Source organism: Cherax quadricarinatus, chromosome 18, assembly GCF_038502225.1.
Source record: "Cherax quadricarinatus isolate ZL_2023a chromosome 18, ASM3850222v1, whole genome shotgun sequence".
Taxonomy (NCBI): Eukaryota; Metazoa; Arthropoda; class Malacostraca; order Decapoda; family Parastacidae; genus Cherax; species Cherax quadricarinatus.
In genome coordinates this window covers 44,119,249-44,142,373 of record NC_091309.1, presented here as the reverse complement: position 1 = coordinate 44,142,373, position 23,125 = coordinate 44,119,249, and the positions used below count along the sequence as shown (strand labels likewise).

Sequence of the window (23,125 nt, the reverse complement as noted above, 5' to 3'; positions counted from 1 at the left end):
ATATTGTTTCATACCATGGAACAATGCTCTTCTCCAGACTGAGGGACTGACCACCTCAAAACTTTAAGGGTGATGGACTGATTACATCGTCTTCAAGTATCTTCTGCTTCTATCAACTTTTCTGTACTTGACTGAAGAAGCCTACTGTGTAGGCGAAACGTTTCATAATAAAGATACCTAACTGTTGCATATGTGTCTTACCTAACAACCTGTCGGTATTTTATACCATTTTAATGTTCAAGAGTGTCTTATGTCTCCAGACGTCATATTAGTAATGATAATAATAATCATTGAGTCTCATTTAAATGTTGTATATTACGTTAAATACACATTTTCATTAATCCATCTATGATATTTTTTCAAAATTATATAATAAACACGATACATAACATAAAAAGATGATAAATACACCCCACAATAGAATAAACATAAATATGAGATGTGGTAGCAGACGACTTGCACAAGTGACGCCATATTAGAAATGGTAATAATAATAATAATAGTCACCGAGTCTCATTAAATGTTGTATATTACGTTAATATACACATTTTCATTAATCCATCAATGATATTTTTTTCAAAATTATATAATAAACACGATACATAACATAAAAAGATGATAAATACACCCTACAATAGAATAAATAAACATAAATATGAGATGTGGTAGCCAGATAACTTGTACAAGTGACGCCAAGAATAACATTTTCTCTAATCTAACATAAGAGAAAATGTGTTACTGGGGGTAACTGTAGAAAATTATTCCTTTCGTATGTATGTAAGTAAGTTTATTCAGGTATACACAAATACAGTTACATAGATTATCATACATAACAACATATGTGTAGAGAACCTAGGATAACCCAAAAAAGTCAGAGTGACTTATTTCCATTGCCTTCACTCAGAGCATCATTTCTTCTCAAAATGATGTTACATGAGAATGGGAGTGTTCTTCTTTATTTATTCTACCTTATCAATGTAGAGACAACCTGTACACAATGCAACTTGTACACAAACCAGACGTGTACACTTCGTTTACAAAACTTACCTTCGCCTGGTTTGTTTACATAACTCTGCGCCTGTCCTCTCTCATGCACTCATTCTTTCTCTCTCATTTATTCGTTTTATTTCATTTACTTACTCCTGACCCTACATTAAGACTACAAATATTTTAAGGTAAGTAATGAGTGAACTGTATATACATTTTATCGCTCTGGGATGCTTAAATGTAATAGAATATTATGTGTAGGTGGGTTGGCCTGGTATGGTAGCCTGGCTGACTACCATACATACCCATACCACACTTGATTTTTTACAATAAATACTACTCATCTCACCCTATATTTTAAGGTAAGTAATAAGTGAACTGTATATACATTTTATCGCTCTGGGATGCTTAAATATCATAGAATTGTATGTGTGGGTGGGGTGGCCTGGTATGGTAGCCTGGCTGACTACCATACATACCACACTTGATTTCTTACAATAAATACTACTTTTCTCACCCTAGATTAAGATTATAAATATTTTAAGGTAAGTAATGAGTGCACTATGTGTGTATTGTACTTTTTTATTGTTTTTTGATGCCTGGTTCTATTGCTAACTTAATATATGTTAGTGTAAACTTGTTATCTAGTGTTTGTATGCATTTATAAGTGGAAAAAAAGGGTGTTCCACTTTACGGCGGTTTCCGCTTTACGGCGGTAGCCTGGAACCTAACCAGCCGTATAAGTGGGGCCCTTCTGTATATTCATTTATAACAGCACAAAACATACTCAACCCCTGCCAATTTGGATTTAGGAAAAATAAAAGCACTAATGATGCAATCATAAAAATGCTAGATTGCTTTACACAGCATTGGAAAATAAGGAATATCCACTAGGAATTTTTATTGACCTAAGAAAAGCTTTTGACACAGTAGACCATGACATCCTACTCCACAAACTTGACCATTATGGTATAAGAGGCCATGCGCTTGCTTATTTCAAATCTTACCTTACTAATAGGTATCAGTATGTTACCATTAAAGACACAGCATCAACAACACGGCCACTTGATACTGGAGTTCTGCAGGGAAGTGTCCTTGGTCCCCTGCTCTTCCTCATATACATCAATGATCTTCCAAACGTATCCCAACACCTGAAACCCATTCTCTTTGCTGACGACACGACTTATGTCATCTCTCACCCTAATCTTGCCACCCTCAACACCATTGTTAACGAGGAGCTGATCAAAATATCGACTTGGATGACAGCCAATAAACTTATGCTTAACACTGACAAAACCTACTATATTATGTTTGGTAGCAGAGCAGGAGATGCACAAATTAACATTAAGATCGACAACACTCTAATTACCAGACATAATGAGGGCAAATTCCTAGGCCTATACCTTGACAACAACCTGAATTTCAGCACCCATATCCAACACATAACCAAAAAAGTATCCAAAACAGTTGGGATCCTCTCCAAGATACGATACTACGTGCCGCAAAATGCCCTTCTCACACTATACCACTCACTTATTTATCCATACCTCACCTATGCTATTTGTGCTTGGGGATCAACTGCAGCAACACACCTAAAGCCAATAATAACCCAATAAAAAGCTGCAGTAAGAATAATCACTAAATCCCATCCCTGGCAACACACCCCCCCACTCTTCATAGATCTAAACTTACTCCCTGTTCAGTACATCCACACTTACTACTGTGCAATCTACATCTACAGGACCTTAAACTCCAATATCAACCTTGACCTAAAATGCTTTCTTGATAGTTGTGACAGAACCCTCAGGCATAACACCAGACACAAACATCTCTACGACATTCCCCATTACTCTAAATTATTACAAATTATGGAGTAAGTTGGTATTATGGCTAAGTGACTAAGTACTAAATACATTCCCCATGTCCGACTAAGCCTTTACAGAAATTCAATGTATGTCAAAGGCCCTAAAATCTGGAACACCCTACCTGAAAACTCTAGAACTCCAGACACATTCATCACCTTCAAAACTCCCTGATACACCCCGTCAACCAACTATAAACACAGAAATACGAACATTAATCTTAAAATAATGAGTCCTAACTAGTCATAAGTTTGCCTGTGATACTCCAATATAGAAACTATGTATTGTGCCAATTCAAAAGCATTCACATTGCTAAACTCACAAACTAGTATTTAGTCACTTAGCCATAATACCAACTTACTCCATAATTTGTAATAATTTAGAGTTTAGAATTAATCAAAGTCTAACCGAAATGCCTAGCTATGATGAGTGTCCTAGTGGCCCCCTCTGTAATTAGTATTTTATAACATGTAAACCACACAATATCCAAAATCTATAAACCCCACATTGTAATCCTTATAGACAATAAACTTGATTGATTGATTGAATATTATGTACTGAAATAGTACTCAAATAGTCACAATCACACTGATAGGTGAACATTTTCACCTGCCTGGGTCATTTACTATTGTCTAGAAATATATACAGTGGTCCCTCGATAATAGTCCGGTTCGATAGTCGTCCTTTTCGGAAATCGTCGCGTTATTTCATCCAAACATTGGCTTGCAAATGGTCCATTGACTCGCTAATCGTTGTTCGTCTGGGACGTGTACACACAGCCTCGAGCCCCCTCACACCCCATTCCCAGCCAGTGTCCCATTGTTTATCAGTGAGTGAGGATGATCCCACAATTTCATACGATACATTTCATAATATGTGAGAAACGCATATAATTTAAGAAAAATTTTGTAGAAAAATACGAAGGTGGTGGTGGTAGAGTGGAAGCGGTTGTGATAGTGGTTGATGGTGGTATATGGTGGTAGTGATGGTGGTAGAAGGTGGTAGTGATGTTGGTAGCAGTTGTAATAGTGGTAGGTGGTAGTGATGGTGGTAGCAGTTGTAATAGTGGTAGAAGGTGGTAGTGATAGTGGTAGCAGTTGTAATAGCGGTAGAAGGTGGTAGTGATGGTGATAGCAGTTGTAATAGTGGTAGAAGGTGGTAGCAATGGTGGTAGCAGTTCTAATAGTGGTAGAAGGTGGTAGCAATGGTGGTAGCAGTTGTAATAGTGGTAGAAGGTGGTAGTGATGGTGGTAGCAGTTGTAATAGTGGTAGATGGTGGTAGCAGCTGTAATAGTGGTAGAAGGTGGTAGTGATGGTGTTAGATGGTGGTAGTGGTTGTGATGGTGGTAGAGGGTGCCTTGTTCAGTGATTCAGCAATTCTACTAACTCCTCCAATGTTGTTGGAGTTATATAGGGCTACAGAAAACACCGCCGCCTCAGCTGCTGCTTCACCACCATTATGGACGGCTTACTCTCAGTGGCCCTTATACACCCAACAACAACACAACACCTCGTAACATACATAATGGCTTATTTTATTCATTCTAGAGTATATTCCACGTTTCTTTGTTATTAGTATGTGACCTCAGACACTTACTTGATCCCAAGAGATTTTTGGAAAGAACACTTCACTATCCTCCATTGCATAAGCCTTATAGGTAAGGCTTGGGAGGGAGTGACTACCAGGACTTTGAACTCTGCTTGGAGAAAACTGTGGCCAGATTGTGTCCACAAGAGGGATTTTGAAGGGTTTATGGCTGACTATGATAAGCCTATGTCAGTTGTGAACTCTATTGTGGCATTGGGGAGTTCCATGGGGTTGGATGTGAGTTTGGAGGATGTGGAAGAGTTGGTGGAGGACCACAACGAAGAGCTAACCACTGAGGAGCTGCAAGAGCTTCAGCAGGAACAGCAACAGATCGCAGGTCAGAATCTTGCTGCAGAGGAGGAGGAAGTGAGATGGAAGAAGGTTCCTTCAGAAATTAAGGAGATTTTTGAAATGTGAGGTAGGATGGAAAGATTTATGGAGAAACATCACCCTGAGAAGGATGTTGCAAGCCATATCGGCAACTTGTACAGTGACAGAGTCTTGGCCCATTTTAGGGAAGTTTTAAAGAGATGCCAGAAACAGAGCTCTCTGGACAGTTTTTTGCAAGACAGGACTCCAGTGACTCAAGCTGGTCCTAGTGGCATTAAGAAACAGAGAAGAGAAGTAACCCCCAGAAAAGGACTTGGTAGTACCTGAAGTGTTAATGGAAGGGGATTCCCCTTCCAAACAGTAACTAATCCAGTCTCTCTCCTCCTCCAGTCTTCCATACACTAAGAAGAATCACCAATAAAGGTAAGTGTTATGCTGTTAATGTTTCATTCATCATGTCCCACTGTATTGTTTATGTACTACATCTATATTTCATGTAAAAATATTTTTTGTTTTAATACTTCTGGGTGTCAGGAACGGATTAATTGTATTTACATTATTTCTTATGGGGAAAATTGATTCGAAAATCGTCTATTTCGATAATAGTCTCACTTCCAGGAACGGACGATAAACGAGGGACCACTGTACAAAGTATTGATAGGTCTCAGCAATGTTTTAGACATACTGGAGTATACCTTGAAGCATGGTGTTATGATAAGTGTTAGTAAACTGCTGACAGGCAGTGACACTTGATGAATGTGCACTCAAGGAACCCTCCTATATTTGTTTTTTCACTGTTACACATAAACATGTTTGTCTGTCTGTCTGTCTGTCTCTTTATCTGCCTATCTGTCTCTCTGTCTGTGTCTGTCTAGCTCTGCTTATCTGTCTTTCTGTCTGCCTGTGTGTGCCTCGAGTATTTATTTATTTATTTGAACATAATACATAGAAGTACAAGGAAATACAGTGGTTAAGTGTAACATGCCAAAGCCCCTTGTATGGAGAGCATTATGGACAATCAAGCACAAATGAGTATTCAAAGACAGGTCATATGGTCATTGACTGTGTTGCTGTGCATTCAGTAGAATGGAGTATTCTGTTAGATAATGTAATTAAAAATAACAAAGTTTGATTGGGTCACAGGTTAAACATTTATGAGATACAGTTATTCAGCATTTATTTGGTTGTGGGTGAGTAAGTGATTTTTAAGAAGAGACTTGAATTTATAAACAGGGTGTTTCTTTTATATTCACAGGCAGTGAATTCCAGATTTTTGGGCCTTTTATGTGCATTGAGTTTTTGCATAGTGTGAGATGGACATGAGGAATATCAAAGAGCGATCTGTGCCTTGTGTTATGGTCATGAGTTCTGTTGAGGTTGGTAAGGAGACGTTTGAGGGGAGGGTTTATATCAGAGTTAAGTGTTCTATGAATGTAGTAGGTACAGTAATAAGTATGGATGTTTTGTATGGTGAGTAGGTTTAGAGTTTAGAATATTGGTGGAGTGTGCTGCCTGTGGTGGGAATTTATCATTCTGACTGCAGCCTTTTGTTGGGTAATTAATGGTCTGAGATGGTTTATTGTTGTAGAGCCCCATGCACAAATTCCATAGGCGAGATAGGGGTAAATAAGTGAGTGATATAGGGCCAGGAGGGCTCACTGTGGAACATAGTACCATATCTTTGACAGTATGCCAACGGTCTTGGAAATTTTCTTGGAAATTTGTTGTATATGTATTTGAAATTTGAGTCTATTATCAAGGTGGATTCCTAAGAATTTTCTCTCTGTGAGCTTTGTGATAGGTGATCCGTTTATCTTTATGTTAAGAGGGACATCTGTAGCTCTGTTACCAAACTGAATGAAGTAGGTTTTGTCAATGTTGAGAGTAAGTTTGTTAGTCGTCATCCAGGCAGATATTTTCTGTAATTCGGTATTCACAGTATTGGCTAGCATGATTGGGCTCGGGTGAGAGAAGGCGTATGTAGTGTCCTCTGCAAATAGTGTGGGTTTGAGTAGTTGTGATGCATTTGGTAGGTCATTTATGTAAACAAGAAAGAGAAGAGGGCCAAGGACATTCCCCTATGGGACACCAACTGTAATTGGCTGTGCGGAAGAGTTTGCTCCATTTGTGTACACATATTGGCTTCTGTTGCTGAGGTATGACTTTAGGTGGTTGAGGGAGTGCCCTCTTATACCATAGTGCGACAATTTTATGTGGAGCAAGTCATGGTCAACTGTATCAAAAGCTTTACGTAAATCAATGAAGATTCCCAGTGTGATTTCTTTTTTCACTAGTGCAGTGTATATTTGTTCAAGCATGTGTATAATAGCATCATTCGTATTTTTATTAGGCCTGAACCCAAACTGACAGGGGTTGAGTATGTTGTGGGAGATGAGATAGGAATAGATTTGCTTATGAATTAATTTTTTGAAGATTTTAGAGAGAGGGTGTAAGTTTGATATTGGCCTATAGTTATTCAAGTCTGTTTGGTCTCCTCCTTTATGGATCGGGGTGATCCTCACTATTTTGAGAACTGTAGGGAAGGTAGAGGATTCGATGGATTTGTTAGAGTGTGTTACAATGATTGGTGACAGCACTTGTGACACTTTTTTGTATATGAAGGGTGGTAAGGTATATTTAAATCTCCTGTCTTGTTTTTTAGTTTGTTGATAATAAGGAAGACTTCTGTTGGGTTAGTCGGAGCTAGGAACAGTGTGTTCGGGTAGTTGCCAGTGAGGTAGTCATTGGGTGGGGTATTTGAGCTTGGGATTTTATTGGCATGGTTTTTTCCTATGGTGGAGAAGAAATGATTGAGTCTGTTTGCTGTTTCAGTTGGTGGGAGTTGGGGTTCATCTGGCTTTGTTAGTTCAATTGCGCTGTTTCGTGATATCTTTTTTGTTCCTAGATTTTCTGATAGGGTTTTCCAGGTCTTTTTTATATCTTTTTGTATATAACTCCTTGAAGAATGGTGTTATAACAAGTGTCAGTAAACCCAGTGACACTTGATAAATACACACTGCTCCAGCAAGCCCTCACTTTATTTGGTTTCTTTGTTACACACAAACATGTTTGTCTGTCTGTCCATCTGTCTGTCTGTCTATCTGCTTATATATCTGTCTGTCTATCTGTATCTGTCTAGCTCTGCTTATCTGTTTTTCTGTCTGTTTGGAGTATATATGAAACTCCTTGAAGAATGGTGTTATAGCTGTGCTTATCTGTCTTTTTGTCTGTGTATGTCTGTCTTTCCGTCAATTGTCTCTGTCTCAGGGAGCGGCTGTAAAACTGTTGCGTTACGAGCTGCTCCCTGATTCCTGAGCCACTGCAAATGCTTCGTGGTTAATTATGTCTTATATCTACAAGCACAATATAGCACTTTGCCTGGAATTTTTGGGTTATCCTAGGTAATTTACGCTTTGTATAATAACTGTACAGTGGACCCCTGAATATCGGCCGGTTCAGATATCAGCCAACTCGGTTATCAGCTGGTTTTTCGGCCATTTCAGTTATCGGCTGACCTTCTGGAACGGATTACGGCCGATAACCAAGGGTCCACTGTACTTATGTGTACATGTGAGAGAGAGAGAGAGAGAGAGAGACACAGACACACACACACACACACACACACACACACACACACACACACACACACACACACACACACACACACACACACACACACACACACACACACACACACACACTAACACACTAACTAACTAACACACACACGCAGACACACACACACACACACGCAGACACACACACACACACACATACACACCTACACACACACAACAGGCCTAGTGTCTAATCGACATGTGCCTAGGACAAAATGGTAACTAACTAACACACAGCCAGACAGATAGCCAGCCAGCCAGACAGACAGACAGACAGCCAGTCAGACAGACAGCCAGATAGACAGCCAGATAGACAGCCAGACAGACAGACAGACAGACAGACAGACAGACAGACAGACAGACAGCCAGACACAGCTAGACACAGCCAGCCAGACAGACTGACTGACTGACTGACTGACTGACTGACTGACTGACTGACTGACTGACTGACTGCCTGGACATGACATGACATGACATGGCATTCTGGCAGGATGACACTACCAGTGCTATCAGAAATGAAAGGATGTTGCACATGGGTTATTATCGAGGTTTTTGATATTTCCTCGACCACTTGTGGCCATATTCATCTCAAAGCTACTAAACTCTGGGTCTACATCACTTTCCTGTTTTTTTTAAAAAGAGAGTGTTAATATGACTTGACATCAGTGAATCCTTGGTGTTTGCCATGCTATTTGCTCTAACTGGCACTCAGTTGAACTGGTGCTCCCACAAGGTACTAAGTGGTCCCAGATTTTTTAAATACTGCACACACCGAGTGTTAAGACCCATTCTGTACTGACCAGGCATCTCAGGCCAATCATGCCAATTTTGAAGAAATGAAAAAATGTTGATCTATGTTCAGAGCGTTATGCACGTGAATGTAGATCTATGTGTGGACAGTTAAGGGTTAAGGTACAGGTTGGAAAGCTTATACAGTGGAACATTGGCACTCGAACTTAATTGGCTCCAGAAGACTGTTCGAATGCTGATCTGTTTGAGTACAGAACGGATTTTTCCCAACCAATTTTCTTGTTGGTTGGCTGTTGTTAATAACCATCATAAGCCCCATAGTGACTTATTTATACGAAATAGTTTACAGCAAAGTTCTGATAGGTCTTGTTTGTTTGGTTGAGTGCCGAGCAAATGGTTGACTACTGAGCAATTTGTTTACCGAATATAGCATTCAAATACCGAATTGTTCGAGTACAAAGCTGTTCGAGTACCGAGGTTCCGCTGTTGTTATGTTTATCTATTGATGCAGTAAATTCAGCAATGCAGTTTCTGACAGGGAGGATATGGATACAAGCTGCAGAATAAGCTTCTGTTGAGACAGTATTTTGCCCTGTGTAGAGCTTTATTACAACTTGAAGTAGCTCCACATAGAGCAAAAAAAAATTCCCAATAAAAGTTTGTTTTTCAATTTGTATTTTTGTCTTTGTACTAGTCAGCAGTATGCCATTCACTCAACTATTTTAAGTATCTGCTAACTTGACAATTGTGTAAACACCGTAGATTAGATGCCATGAGTTTAACTTGCTCTTGTAGCTACAAATGTTTAACCAAAGTAACAATTACAGGCCCATGATGTCTTGGCTGCGAGTGAAGGAGTTGACACAATTGACATTGCAGCTGTTAAGTACACTTGCTGAGGTGAACACTAAGATTGAACACCTTTGCTCTGTGTGTTCCATTGCTACAGGTAAGGTATTTTTTAAAACAACTGTTTGACATTACTCTGTATGGCTCTTATGAGTTTAGCTCTTGTTTTTAAACAAAAATAATAATTGTAATAATAAGAGTAATAAAAATAATTCTGATAATCATAGTAGTTATAATTATGCAGTAATAATAATAATAATGATAATGTTGGATACAGCCTCTCCTCACTTAGCGACGCACTCGTTTACTGATGCCTTGGACTTACGACGTGCTCTCTGATCAGTATGAGTGCCTAAATAATGTATTCTAGAGCTGATTTTCTCTGTTCTGTTTATTACAATATACAGTACACTACTGTATAAACTTTCAAAAATATACCAGAAATGTTAAAAATGGTGCTAAGGTGACATTAAAACAATATTAAAGAGAGTTTACACAAACCCACTTCCATTATAGTGTGCTCCTCACTTAGCGATGAATTCATTTACCGATGTAGTCTTAGGAATGGAACTCTGTCGTTAAGTGAGGAGAGGCTGTATTATATGATCGATCATCTTTTTAAATGGAGGTGTGAACCTAACTCATGTGAACCTAACCTCTCTCGATTACCTAAAATCTTATCTTAAGAATAGAACCCAGTATGTGTACACAAATGGAGCTAACTCCACTACACAACCTTTTCTTGTTGGAGTCCCACAGGGGAGTGTCCTTGGCCCACTTCTCTTTCTCATTTACATCAATGACCTCCCAAATGCATATAAACTCCTTAACCCTTTCAGGGTCCAAGGCCAAAATCGGAAGGGGTGCCATATTTGTCCAAGAAATTTTGAAAAAAAAAAAATTATCTTTTCTTACGGAATTAAAGATAAGTTTTGTGAAGGTAATAAAACAAAAAAAATTTCTGATCAGTACTTACCGAGATACAGCGGTGGGAAGTTGACCCAAAATGACTGGGTGGTCGCAACATCAGTGACTTCCGCAAAATCGCATTTTTTTATTTTATGTTTTTTTATATTTTTTCTTTTCTTTTCTAATTTTTTTCTTTTTCTAATAACATTTGTGGCCTGTGAGACCAATATAATGTATATTGTATAAGTGTTTACCTGGAGTTTACCTGGAGAGAGTTCCGGAGGTCAACGCCCCCGCGGCCCGGTCTGTGACCAGGCTTCCTGGTGGATCAGAGCCTGATCAACCAGGCTGTTGCTGCTGGCTGCACGCAAACCAACGTACGAGCCACAGCCCGGCTGGTCAGGAACCGACTTTAGGTGCTTGTCCAGTGCCAGCTTGAAGACTGCCAGGGGTCTGTTGGTAATCCCCCTTATGTATGCTGGGAGGCAGTTGAACAGTCTCGGGCCCCTGACACTTATTGTATGGTCTCTTAACGTGCTAGTGACACCCCTGCTTTTCATTGGGGGGATGTTGCATCGTCTGCCAAGTCTTTTGCTTTCGTAGTGAGTGATTTTCGTGTGCAAGTTCGGTACTAGTCCCTCTAGGATTTTCCAGGTGTATATAATCATGTATCTCTCCCGCCTGCGTTCCAGGGAATACAGGTTTAGGAACCTCAAGCGCTCCCAGTAATTGAGGTGTTTTACCTCCGTTATGCGCGCCGTGAAGGTTCTCTGTACATTTTCTAGGTCAGCAATTTCACCTGCCTTGAAAGGTGCTGTTAGTGTGCAGCAATATTCCAGTCTAGATAGAACAAGTGACCTGAAGAGTGTCATCATGGGCTTGGCATCCCTAGTTTTGAAGGTTCTCATTATCCATCCTGTCATTTTTCTAGCAGATGCGATTGATACAATGTTATGGTCCTTTAAAGTGAGATCCTCCGACATGATAACTCCCAGGTCTTTGACGTTGGTGTTTCGCTCTATTTTGTGGCCAGAATTTGTTTTGTACTCTGATGAAGATTTAATTTCCTCGTGTTTACCATATCTGAGTAATTGAAATTTCTCATCGTTGAACTTCATATTGTTTTCTGCAGCCCACTGAAAGATTTGGTTGATGTCCGCCTGGAGCCTTGCAGTGTCTGCAATGGAAGACACTGTCATGCAGATTCGGGTGTCATCTGCAAAGGAAGACACGGTGCTGTGGCTGACATCCTTGTCTATGTCGGATATGAGGATGAGGAACAAGATGGGAGCGAGTACTGTGCCTTGTGGAACAGAGCTTTTCACCGTAGCTGCCTCGGACTTTACTCTGTTGACGACTACTCTCTGTGTTCTGTTAGTGAGGAAATTATAGATCCATCGACCGACTTTTCCTGTTATTCCTTTAGCATGCATTTTGTGCACTATTACGCCATGGTCACACTTGTCGAAGGCTTTTGCAAAGTCTGTATATATTACATTGGCATTCTTTTTGTCTTCTAGTGCATTTAGGACCTTGTCGTAGTGATCCAATAGTTGAGACAGACAGGAGTGACCTGTTCTAAACCCATGTTGCCCTGGGTTGTGTAACTGATGGGTTTCTAGATGGGTAGTGATCTTGCTTCTTAGGACCCTTTCAAAGATTTTTATGATATGGGATGTTAGTGCTATTGGTCTGTAGTTCTTTGCTGTTGCTTTACTGCCCCCTTTGTGGAGTGGGGCTATGTCTGTTGTTTTTAGTAACTGTGGGACGACCCCCGTGTCCATGCTCCCTCTCCATAGGATGGAAAAGGCTCGTGATAGGGGCTTCTTGCAGTTCTTGATGAACACGGAGTTCCATGAGTCTGGCCCTAGGGCAGAGTGCATGGGCATGTCATTTATCGCCTGCTCAAAGTCATTTGGCGTCAGGATAACATCGGATAGGCTTGTGTTAATCAAATTTTGTGGCTCATAAAAAATTCATTTTGATCTTCGACTCTCAGTCTGGTTAGCGGCTTGCTAAAAACTGAGTCATATTGGGACTTGAGTAGCTCACTCGTTTCCTTGCTGTCATCTGTGTAGGACCCATCTTGTTTAAGTAGGGGCCCAATACTGGACGTTGTTCTCGACTTTGATCTGGCATAGGAGAAGAAATACTTTGGGTTTCTTTCGATTTCATTTATGGCTTTTAGTTCTTCCCGTGATTCCTGATTCCTATAAGATTCCTTTAGCTTAAGTTCGAAGCTTGCTATTTCTCTGACCAGTGTCTCCCTACGCATTTCAGATATATTGACCTCTTTTAGCCGCTCTATTATTCTTTTCCGTCGCCTGTAAAGGGAGCGCCTGTCTCTTTCTATTTTACATCTACTCCTCCTTTTTCTTAGAGGAATAAGCCTTGTGCATACATCGAGTGCCACCAAGTTAATCTGTTCTAGGCATAAGTTGGGGTCTGTGTTGCTTAGTATATCTTCCCAGCTTATATCGGTTAGGACTTGGTTTACTTGGTCCCACTTTATGTTTTTGTTATTGAAGTTGAATGTGGTGAATGCTCCCTTGTGACTAATCTCATTATGTTCGTCTGGGGCTCCACGCATACATGTCTGAACCTCAATTATGTTGTGATCTGAGTATATTGTTTTTGATATGGTGACATTTCTTATCAGATCATCATTGTTAGTGAAGATGAGGTCTAGTGTATTCTCCAGTCTAGTAGGCTCTATTATTTGCCGGTTTAAATTGAATTTTGTGCAGAGATTTAAAAGCTCGTGTGAGTGTGAGTTTTCATCAGAGCTGCCTCCTGGTGTTATTACTGCAACAATATTATTTGCTATATTCCTCCATTTTAGGTGCCTTAAGTTGAAATCCCCCAGGAGCAAGATGTTGGGTGCAGGAGCTGGAAGATTTTCCAGACAGTGGTCAATTTTTAACAGCTGTTCCTGGAATTGCTGGGATGTTGCATCCGGAGGCTTGTAGACTACCACAATGACTAGGTTTTGGTTCTCGACCTTTACTGCTGAAACTTCCACTTCATCATTTGAGGCATTAAGCAGTTCTGTGCAAACAAGTGACTCTGCAATGTACAGGCCAACCCCCCCCCCCTTTTGCCTGTTCACTCTGTCACATCTGTATAGGTTGTAACCTGGGATCCATATTTCGTTGTCCAAGTGATCCTTTATGTGGGTCTCAGTGAAAGCCGCGAACATTGCCTTTGCCTCTGCAAGCAGTCCACGGATGAAAGGTATTTTGTTGTTTGTTGCTGGCTTTAGACCCTGTATATTTGCAAAGAAGAATGTCATCGGACTGGTGGTATTGTTGGTACTGGGGGGGGGGGGGATTTTTTTTCCGGCATTAGTATCTGTATCTGTTGGTTTGGAGTGGAGGCCATCGACTGTGGTTCCACTCCAGGAATGACTGGATTTGGTGTACGATTTCTGCCATTTCCTGCCAGTTTTTTTTCCTTCCTGGCACTAAAAAACCTCTCCCTCTTGAGTGGCTGTGGCTACCCAGGTTTTCCCATGGCCTGGATGTTTTGTATCTTTTTGTCCCCTTTAGATGGTGTGCCTGGCAATTTAAGTTATAGCACAGTCTTTCCTGTACTGAAGAGGTACACAGTTCAGGGTGAAAAAGCTTACAGGAAGGGAGTTTGCATTTTCCTGTGTTCATATGGGCATGGCATTTTCTAGGGTGGTCATAGTTACATGTCCCATCTGTTTTTCCAGATTTCCCATGCCTGCAGATACCAAGTGCATAGTATGTGCACAGGCTTGGTTTCCATTTGCCTTGGGTTTCTGTGACTGTATTCCCTGTTGGTGCATGTTTCCCTGTCTTATTCCTATCCTCCCTAGCACCAACAATGGAGCTCCCACCAGTTGTTTTTGGTAATATATCCTCACTATTGCTAGTGGAGTCCTCTTGTTTGCTATTTCCTGTGGTATTTCTAGTTTGCAATATTGGTTTTATCTTATCTTTGACTACACTTGTTTCCCTACTACGACTCCTGTCCCCTATGAGGTCATTTATATGTATTCCTTCCTGCGTATAATTCCCGACTACCTGGACAAAATCTCCAGCTTCTCCATTACTGTCTCCCAGGACAGCACCTCCAGCTTCACCATTACTGTCTCCCTGGACAGCACCTCCAGCTTCACCATTACTGTTTCCCAGGACAGTGCTATCAGCCCCACATTTACTGACTACCAGGACATCACCTCCATCCTTACAGTTTCTGACTACATGGCCAGTATCAAGGGCAGTACCATTCAGCCCAGACTTTTTATGTTCCCATCTGTTGTAGAAAGCTTCCAGGTTTTCTATGAAAGCAGCTTTGATGTTATCCTCTTTTAATACCCTTGTGATTTTAGTCCACAGATTTATCTCATTTGGGCATACCCAAAAACACTTCCCTGTTTTAATACTGCTTGTAGATAGTTCTTGGATATCTGCACAAGGGGCGTGACACCAATTTCCACGAAAATGACAATTTATCCATGTGGAAGCCCGTTTGTTTGATTGACCGCAGACTACACAGAGCTTCATAATGATTTGAATGGTTGATTTACTGTAATTCTACTAGCAACCTCTTGAATATTCTTTTAATAACCTCCTTAAATGAAGCTCTAGCTATTTGTATTTCTATTTCTAACTGTACTTGTATATTGGACAGCTTACCGTGTACGTTCCTGATTTATATTTATTGTTTGTGTTTGATAAGGGCGCCTACAACCCCATCCGTTTACAGTCTGCTTTATTGTCCAACGAATCCGTTTGAAACCGGTCAAGGGTTCGGACCAGTCATTGTATTCACAATAACTGCACTAATTTGTTTATCATTATATTGCTTACAAAACTTGTTTACAAGTTTATTGTAAACAAAATGATGAAAATATTAGTGTGGTTATTGTGTTGAATACAATGGTACCATATAGTACCATATGGTACAAGTGTGCCATAGGGTGCAATGGTACCATATAGTACAATTGTACATATGGTACAATGGTACAATATGGTACAATGGCACATGATACAATGTTACCATATGATACAATGGTACCATATGGTAGAATATGGTACAATTGCACCATTTGGTACAATGGTACTATATTGTGCAATTGTACCATATGGTACATTGTACCATACAGTACAATGATACCATATGGTTCATTGTACCATATGGTACTATATGGTACTGTTGTATTCAACACAATAAAAACACTAATATTTTCATTATTTTGTTTACAGTAGTTGTTTACAACAAAAATTTGCAAAAATGTTGTATATGAGTAATGTTCTATTATATATTTACAAATGTACAGGAACTCAACATGTTCCTTGAGGTGGATGACAAAGCACTTTGTCTCGGAAACTGCAGAGTCAGTAACTAGCTTGCGTCGCCACTCACTCAGTCTTGGCTGGTGTCTCATGCCACCAACACCTATTGACCATATGGAACATGGTATCATATGTTACAGGGTACCATATGGCACATTGTACTGTATGGTATAGGGTACCATGCAGTACAGGATAACATATGGTGCAGGGTACCATATAGTATCATAGTACTATATGGTACCATGGTACCATATAGTACATTGTACCATATGGTACCATTGCACCATATGATACCATTGTATGACATGGCACCATTGTACCATATGGCACAATTGTACCATATGGCACAATTGTACCATATGGTTCAAAACCATAGAATTCCTCTTCAGCTCCACTTCCATCAGTCTTAGAACTGTAAGTTGTGAAGAGGAGAGTCAGAATTCACCCAGAGAGTGAGTGGGGAGTGAGAGCTTCCTAGCTGCCAGGCACGATGAACAAAGCTACTTTCCTGGCGTTCCCACAATGCCATGCGGGCGTCCAGATTTTTTTCTATTGTGTGCACACTGACCACCAAGACCCATTCTCTCATATGTAGGCCTATCAGCCTTCTCGCGCTAAATTTGACGCCGCTAGAATTTTGGCATAGATCTACGGTTTGGACCCTGAACGTAAGGCCATAGAACTACGGGACGGACCCTGAACGTAAGGCTGTAGAACTACGGGACGGACCCTGAAATTGTTAAACCCATTTTATTTGCAGATGACACTACTTATGTCTTCTGTCACCCAAGTCCAACCGTACTAACAGACACTGTAAATGCCGAACTACTCAAAATATCTGCAGTACTTGGATGACCGCCAATGAACTTACTTTCAATATAGACAAAAGCTACTTTATGCTATTTGGAAACAGAGCTTCATATGTACAGTTAACCCTTTCAGGGTCAGTGTCATACTAGTACAGCTTGCACGCCAGGGTTGGTGTTATACTAATGCTCGTAAATTCTAGCGCCTTCAGATCTAGTGAGAGAAAGTTGGTAGGCCTACATATGAAAGAATAGATCTATGTGGTCAGTGTGTACAATATAAAAAAAATCCTGCAAAACACAGTGCATAACGAGAAAAAACAACTTTCCGTGTTTTTAGTTTAAAACCGAATTTGCGCTGTATTTTCGTATGGTATTTATGGTTGTATTCTAGTTTTCCTGGTCTCGTTTTATAGAATGGAAGACATATTACAGAAATTGAGATGATTTTGATTGGTTTCACAATGAAAAGTACCTTGAAATTGAACTCAAAATAGCAGGAATGTTTGATTTTTGCCAAAGTTCAAAAGTAAACAAATCATGCCATGTGTCCAATACACGTCAACTGGTGAGTCTAATATTCTTTCACAAGTGCGCTAATATTATTTATACCATTTCTACACTAATGCACTAGTGTGCATAACAGTAAATCTTCTATTTTTTTGTTGGAATAAAAATTCAAAGTGGAAAGCAAAAGAAATGTAAGAGGGGCTTGAGGACGTGACTAATGAATAGAGAAAATATTTTAGTGGCAGAATGTTTTGTTTATTCTGGATCCCATTTGGAAAGTGGCATCTTTTGAAATTTGTGTCAAATTGGCAAAATTGCCAATTTCTGATCACTTTATCGGATAGTTGAAATCAGTAAATTGGTGGTTTCTTGTACTCATTCGGTAGAACAAATGGAGTTCTAGTGAAATAGTTATGATTTTTGTTGGCTGGTACATGGGAATTGGCTGAAAATAGGGCTCAAAGTGGGTGAAATCACTGATGCGTAAACATTGACAAGACCACTAACTTTGCGAGAGCATATTTCCGTAAGTTTTCCATCAAATTTCATACTTTTGGTGTCTTTATGATTGGGAAAATATTCTCTATCATTTCATAAGAAAAACATTTTTGTTTTGAAAAATTTTCGACCCTGAGAACAAGTTTAGGAGAGGGCCTGACCCTGAAAGGTTTAAACATATTGATAAATGGTTCACCCTTTCTAGACACACAGAGTACAAATTTCTAGGTCTCCACCTAGACTGCAGTCTCATATTCTAAACACGCATACAGCAAATATCCAAGAAAGTCTCCAAAACAGTAAGCATTCTCTCAAAGATGTGGTACTATGTACCCCTATCAGCTCTTCTTGCTCTGTACCACTCTCTCATCTACCTTTACCTCTCCTGTGGTATTTGGGCATGTGACTCAACCACAACAAATCATCTTAAACCTTTAATAACCCAACAAGAAGTTGCAGTGCAATTGATTACAAACTCCTGTACCACACAGCATACTCCTCCACTTTTCGAGAGTCTTAACTTGCTTAATATGCAAAACATCCACACTTGTTATTGTGCCTACTACATACACAGAACACTACACTCAAATATAAACCCTCTTCTCAAACTCCTTGATAACTACAATAGAAAACACAACCATAATACAGTAGACTCTTGTTTAACATGGTTTTATCTGGCACATTTTGGTTATAACACGATTGAAAAATTGCGGCATATTTTTGTTTAGCACTTCGTAAAATTTATTTAACCCTTTCAGGGTCCGTCCCGTAGATCTACGGCTGGTCGGTGAGTGTCCAAACCGTAGATCTATGCCAAAATTCTAGCGCCGTCAAATTTAGTGCGAAAGCGCTCATAGGCCTACATATGAGAGAATGGGTCTGCGCCGTGGGTGTGCGCCATAAACAAAAAATCTAGGCGCCTGCATAGCATTGTGGGAACGCCGGCTCAGTCACCCTTGTTCACCATGCCTCGTCGCAAGTCAGCTCTCACTCCCCGGAAAATTGGGACTCTCCTCTTCCTGTCTGATAGTTCTGACACTGATGGAAGTGGAAATGAAGACGAATTCTACGGCTTTGATAAGTTAGTGACCGAAAATAATGACCAGGATATCGATAATAGTGCAGAAAACCCCGACGATCCTCGACCTTCTACCTCTGGTGTGGGCACTCGTGACTCACGGTCGGGTGTTCCTAAACGTAAGAGAAAACTAATATTTTCCTGTGGCCTGGCCTCTGACTTCAGTAATGACGATGATTCTGACGTGGATTGTGATTTTATTGCGCTCGACGATCATTCGAGTAGTGATAGTGAGGAAACATATTCACCAGTGAAGCGTCGGTATGTTCGCCGCCGCATGCGCTCGGGTAGTGTACCCTATGCTGTGCCCAGGGGACGGAGTACATCCCGGAGTACATCCCGGAGTACATCCCGGAGTACATCCCGTGGCCCTACACCCGTTTTAGGTAGTGATAGTGAGGATGATGTGGCTACACTTGGCATGGATGGGCCACAGACATCAGTGGATGGTGTTAGTGGGGCTGGTGGTGGTAGTGGCACCGCCATGCGTGACTCGCTGTGCCACGCGGGAACCCATGCTGCTGACTCGTCAGTTCAAGGACAAAGCGGAGCGTCACCCACCAGCCCGCCACAACCACCCGTACAACCAGCCTATGATGTCCAGTATCCACCAGCAAACTGTATCTGGGATTGGCAGCAAAATCCCAATTTTGTTCCCAGCCCTCACCACTTTGATGACTCGCAAAGTGGAATTCTACCTACCTGTCCCCTTGGAACCACGGCCAATGAACTGGAATTCTTTGAATTATTCTTTGACCAGCCATTGATGGAAATTATTGTCAGGGAAAGTAATAAGTATTTTCAGTACACCATGGCAAATATGATCTTATCACCACAGTCAAGACTACACAGGTGGAAAGAGACGACTGTTGCAGAAATGTATTTGCTTTTTGCAACAATAATGCTTATGCCTCACATCTATAAGCATAATATAAAAGCATACTGGTCCACAGATCGGCTAATTTGTACCCCATCCTTCAGTGAAATAATACCAGTGAACAGGTTTATCTTACTGTTACGTATGTTGCACTTCTCTGACAAAACCAGGCCTGACAGAAGTGACAGGTTATACAAGATTAGAAATGTTTTCATGTATCTCAAACAAAAGTTCAGGATATACTTTTATCCATTCAAGAATCTTGTAATTGACGAGTCTTTGATTTTGTTCAAAGGTAGACTGTCATTCAAGCAGTATATACCGAGCAAGAGGAACCGCTTTGGTATAAAATTGTTTGTACTCTGTGATTGTGACAGTGGCCTGGTGTTGGATATTGTTGTATACACGGGTAGTAAAACATTGAAAGATACCAAGATGTTATTGGGTATATCAGGTGACGTAGTGAGAAACATGATGGCACCTTATCTTGGTAAGGGCCATACATTATATACTGATAACTGGTACACAAGCCCATTACTCAGTGATTTCATGCGAGTGAACAAGACAGATGTGTGTGGCACAGTGCGTTCTAATCGTAAACAAATGCCCAGGCTCAACGCAGGTGTTCGTGGTGATGACGTGCAGGTGTTTACTGCCAATGACATCATGGCATTACGGTGGCATGACAAACGAGATGTCACATTGTTGACAACCATTCACCGTAATGAAATGCAAGACAGTGGCAAAGTTGATCGAGTGACTAATGAACGTATTCGAAAACCAGTGACAGTGATTGATTATACACAAAACATGCGCTTGGTTGACAAGTGTGACATGCAGATTGGTTTTGTTGACTGTGTTCGTAAGAGTTACAAGTGGTACATGAAACTTTTCTTCCATCTCATGGACATTTCAATGCTGAATGCATATAATATGTACCAAATAAAGACTGGTAACAGACCACCGTATGGTGAATTTTGTTTGTCTGTTGTCAGACAACTCATAATGAAGTACCAGGTAACAACACCTGCAATACAACATGGTCCTCGAATTCATCACGATACACCCAAGCGTTTGAGAAGAGAAGGTGATCATTTCATAATACAGCTTCCTTCAACTCAAAAGAAATTTGCTCAGAAGAGATGCATTGTCTGTGCACAAACAAAACGACGGCAACAAAGACGCAAAGACACTCGGTTTATGTGTGAGGAATGTAAGGTGCCTCTGTGCATGGTGCCTTGTTTCAAGGAGTTCCACAAGCTCCAGCAGTTCTAAAACCATGTCCAGTGATTGTAAATATGTAAATATATGATAGAACATTAGTATTATACAATATTTGTGCATGTTTATTGTAATAAACAACAGTGGTAAACAATAATATGATAATAACTTTAGTGCGGTTATTGTGTTCAATACAGTGAGTATATATATATCAATTATATACAGTATTGGTCTCTCAGGCCCCAAATGTTAGTAGGAATAGAAAAAAATTGGAAAAGAAAAGAAAAAACAACCAAAACAACAAAATAATATAATACGCGTATGTGGAATTCGTCGATGTTGCCGCCACCACATCATTTTCTACAAACTTCTTGGCACTGTATCTCGGTAAGTACTGATCAGATTCTAATTTTTTTTGTGTTATTACCTTCACAAAAATATGCTCTTTAATTCTGTAAGAAAAAATAATTTTTTTTTTTTCAAAATTTCTTGGACACTGGTGCGTGACTTCAGATTTTGGCCTTGGACCCTGAAAGGGTCAACATGGTTGCAGGAGGGGAAAAAATTTTGAGCTTGCGGTCTTTCGCAGGGCAGGATGTACTGTGGGTTACACCACTGAGTCAATGGGGTAGGCTTACCGCCATCCTCCGCCAGCTTCAGCCACCTCTACCACCCTCCCAGCCTTCAGTTAGGTTCATTCGTGTGTTGGATGAACCTGTGCCAGTAGCTCACTGTGTGTGTTTAGATACATATTAAGTGCCATATCTTAATTCTGCCAAGCAATCATGGCACCCAGTAGGCATACAAGTGTTGCTGAAAGTTGCAAGGAAAGGTTTAAGCGTTGAAGTCTTAGAATTAATGAAGAAAATACAGTAGACCCTCCGTTTCCGTCGATCTCCATTATTGCCGATTTCGATTTTGGCCGACTTTTATGGTTGATTTTTTGGTTCCGTTTTCGTCAATTACCTTCGTTTTCATCGATCATACGGAACCTGTCCAGTGCCCAGCATACAGACAAAGCCACCTCCCACACACATTCTCAGCCAGTGCAGTGTTGTTTCTCGGTGAGTGAACATATCGTGTTTTGGTACTTGTTTATTGTGTGTGACTGCTAAATAAGCCATCATGGGCCCAAGAAAGCTCCTAGTGCCAGCTCTTTGGTAAAGAATGTGAGAAACATGATATTCAAGAAAGAGTTTGTAGAAAAATTCGAAAGTGGTGGTGGTAGAGGGTGGTAGTGATGGTGGTAGAGGGTAGTAGTGATGGTGGTAGAAGGTGCTAGTGATGGTGGTAGAGGGTGGTAACTGTTGTGATAGTGGTAGAGGGTGGTAGTGATGGTGGTAGAGGGTGGTAGTGGTTGTGATGGTGCTAGAAAGTGCTTTCTTCAGAGATTTAGTGATTCTACTAACTCCTCCAATGTTGTGCAAGACAGGTACAGGTCCACCATCACAAATCCAACAATCAGTTATTCGGTTCCTTCAGTTATTCGGCACTAATTTTGGCTAGCATAATTTCAAATTTCCAGGGTCGCCACACCAACCTGCTGGTACTGTTTCGTGGCGCTACTTGCTGCATAAGTCAATCCAATTTCTTTTTCTCCATTTATTGTTTTAACCTGCTTACTTTTAGCCCTAGCCATGGTTCCAGTGGATAAAAGAAATACTTCTCATTATGTAAAGCACCTACACAGTACACTGTCCATTAACTCTTTGAGGGTCGACAGGCCCTCTCAGAGACTTGTTCTCAAGGTCGGCCAAATTTCAAAAAAAAAAAAAACAATATTTTCTTATGAAAAAATAGTTTTTTTCCTAAACATTATAGGATAAACAAAAAATTTTTACCATCAATACTTACCGAGATATATAGGCGTGAAGTTTGCAGAAAATGAGCCGCATATGACAACAGCGGCGACTGCCGCT

The 23,125-nt window shown here is 40.4% G+C and overlaps 1 protein-coding gene across 1 annotated transcript in view; it reads left to right on the top strand.

Annotated features, from left to right (window-relative positions):
* LOC128689519 (uncharacterized) overlaps positions 1-23,125 on the top strand; it is a 292,248-nt gene that overhangs the window by 140,700 nt on the left and 128,423 nt on the right. Inside the window, exon 5 of the mRNA XM_070086504.1 lies at positions 9,962-10,083. Within this exon, the coding sequence (XP_069942605.1) occupies positions 9,962-10,083 (122 nt within the window). The remainder of the gene's footprint in view (positions 1-9,961; positions 10,084-23,125) is intronic.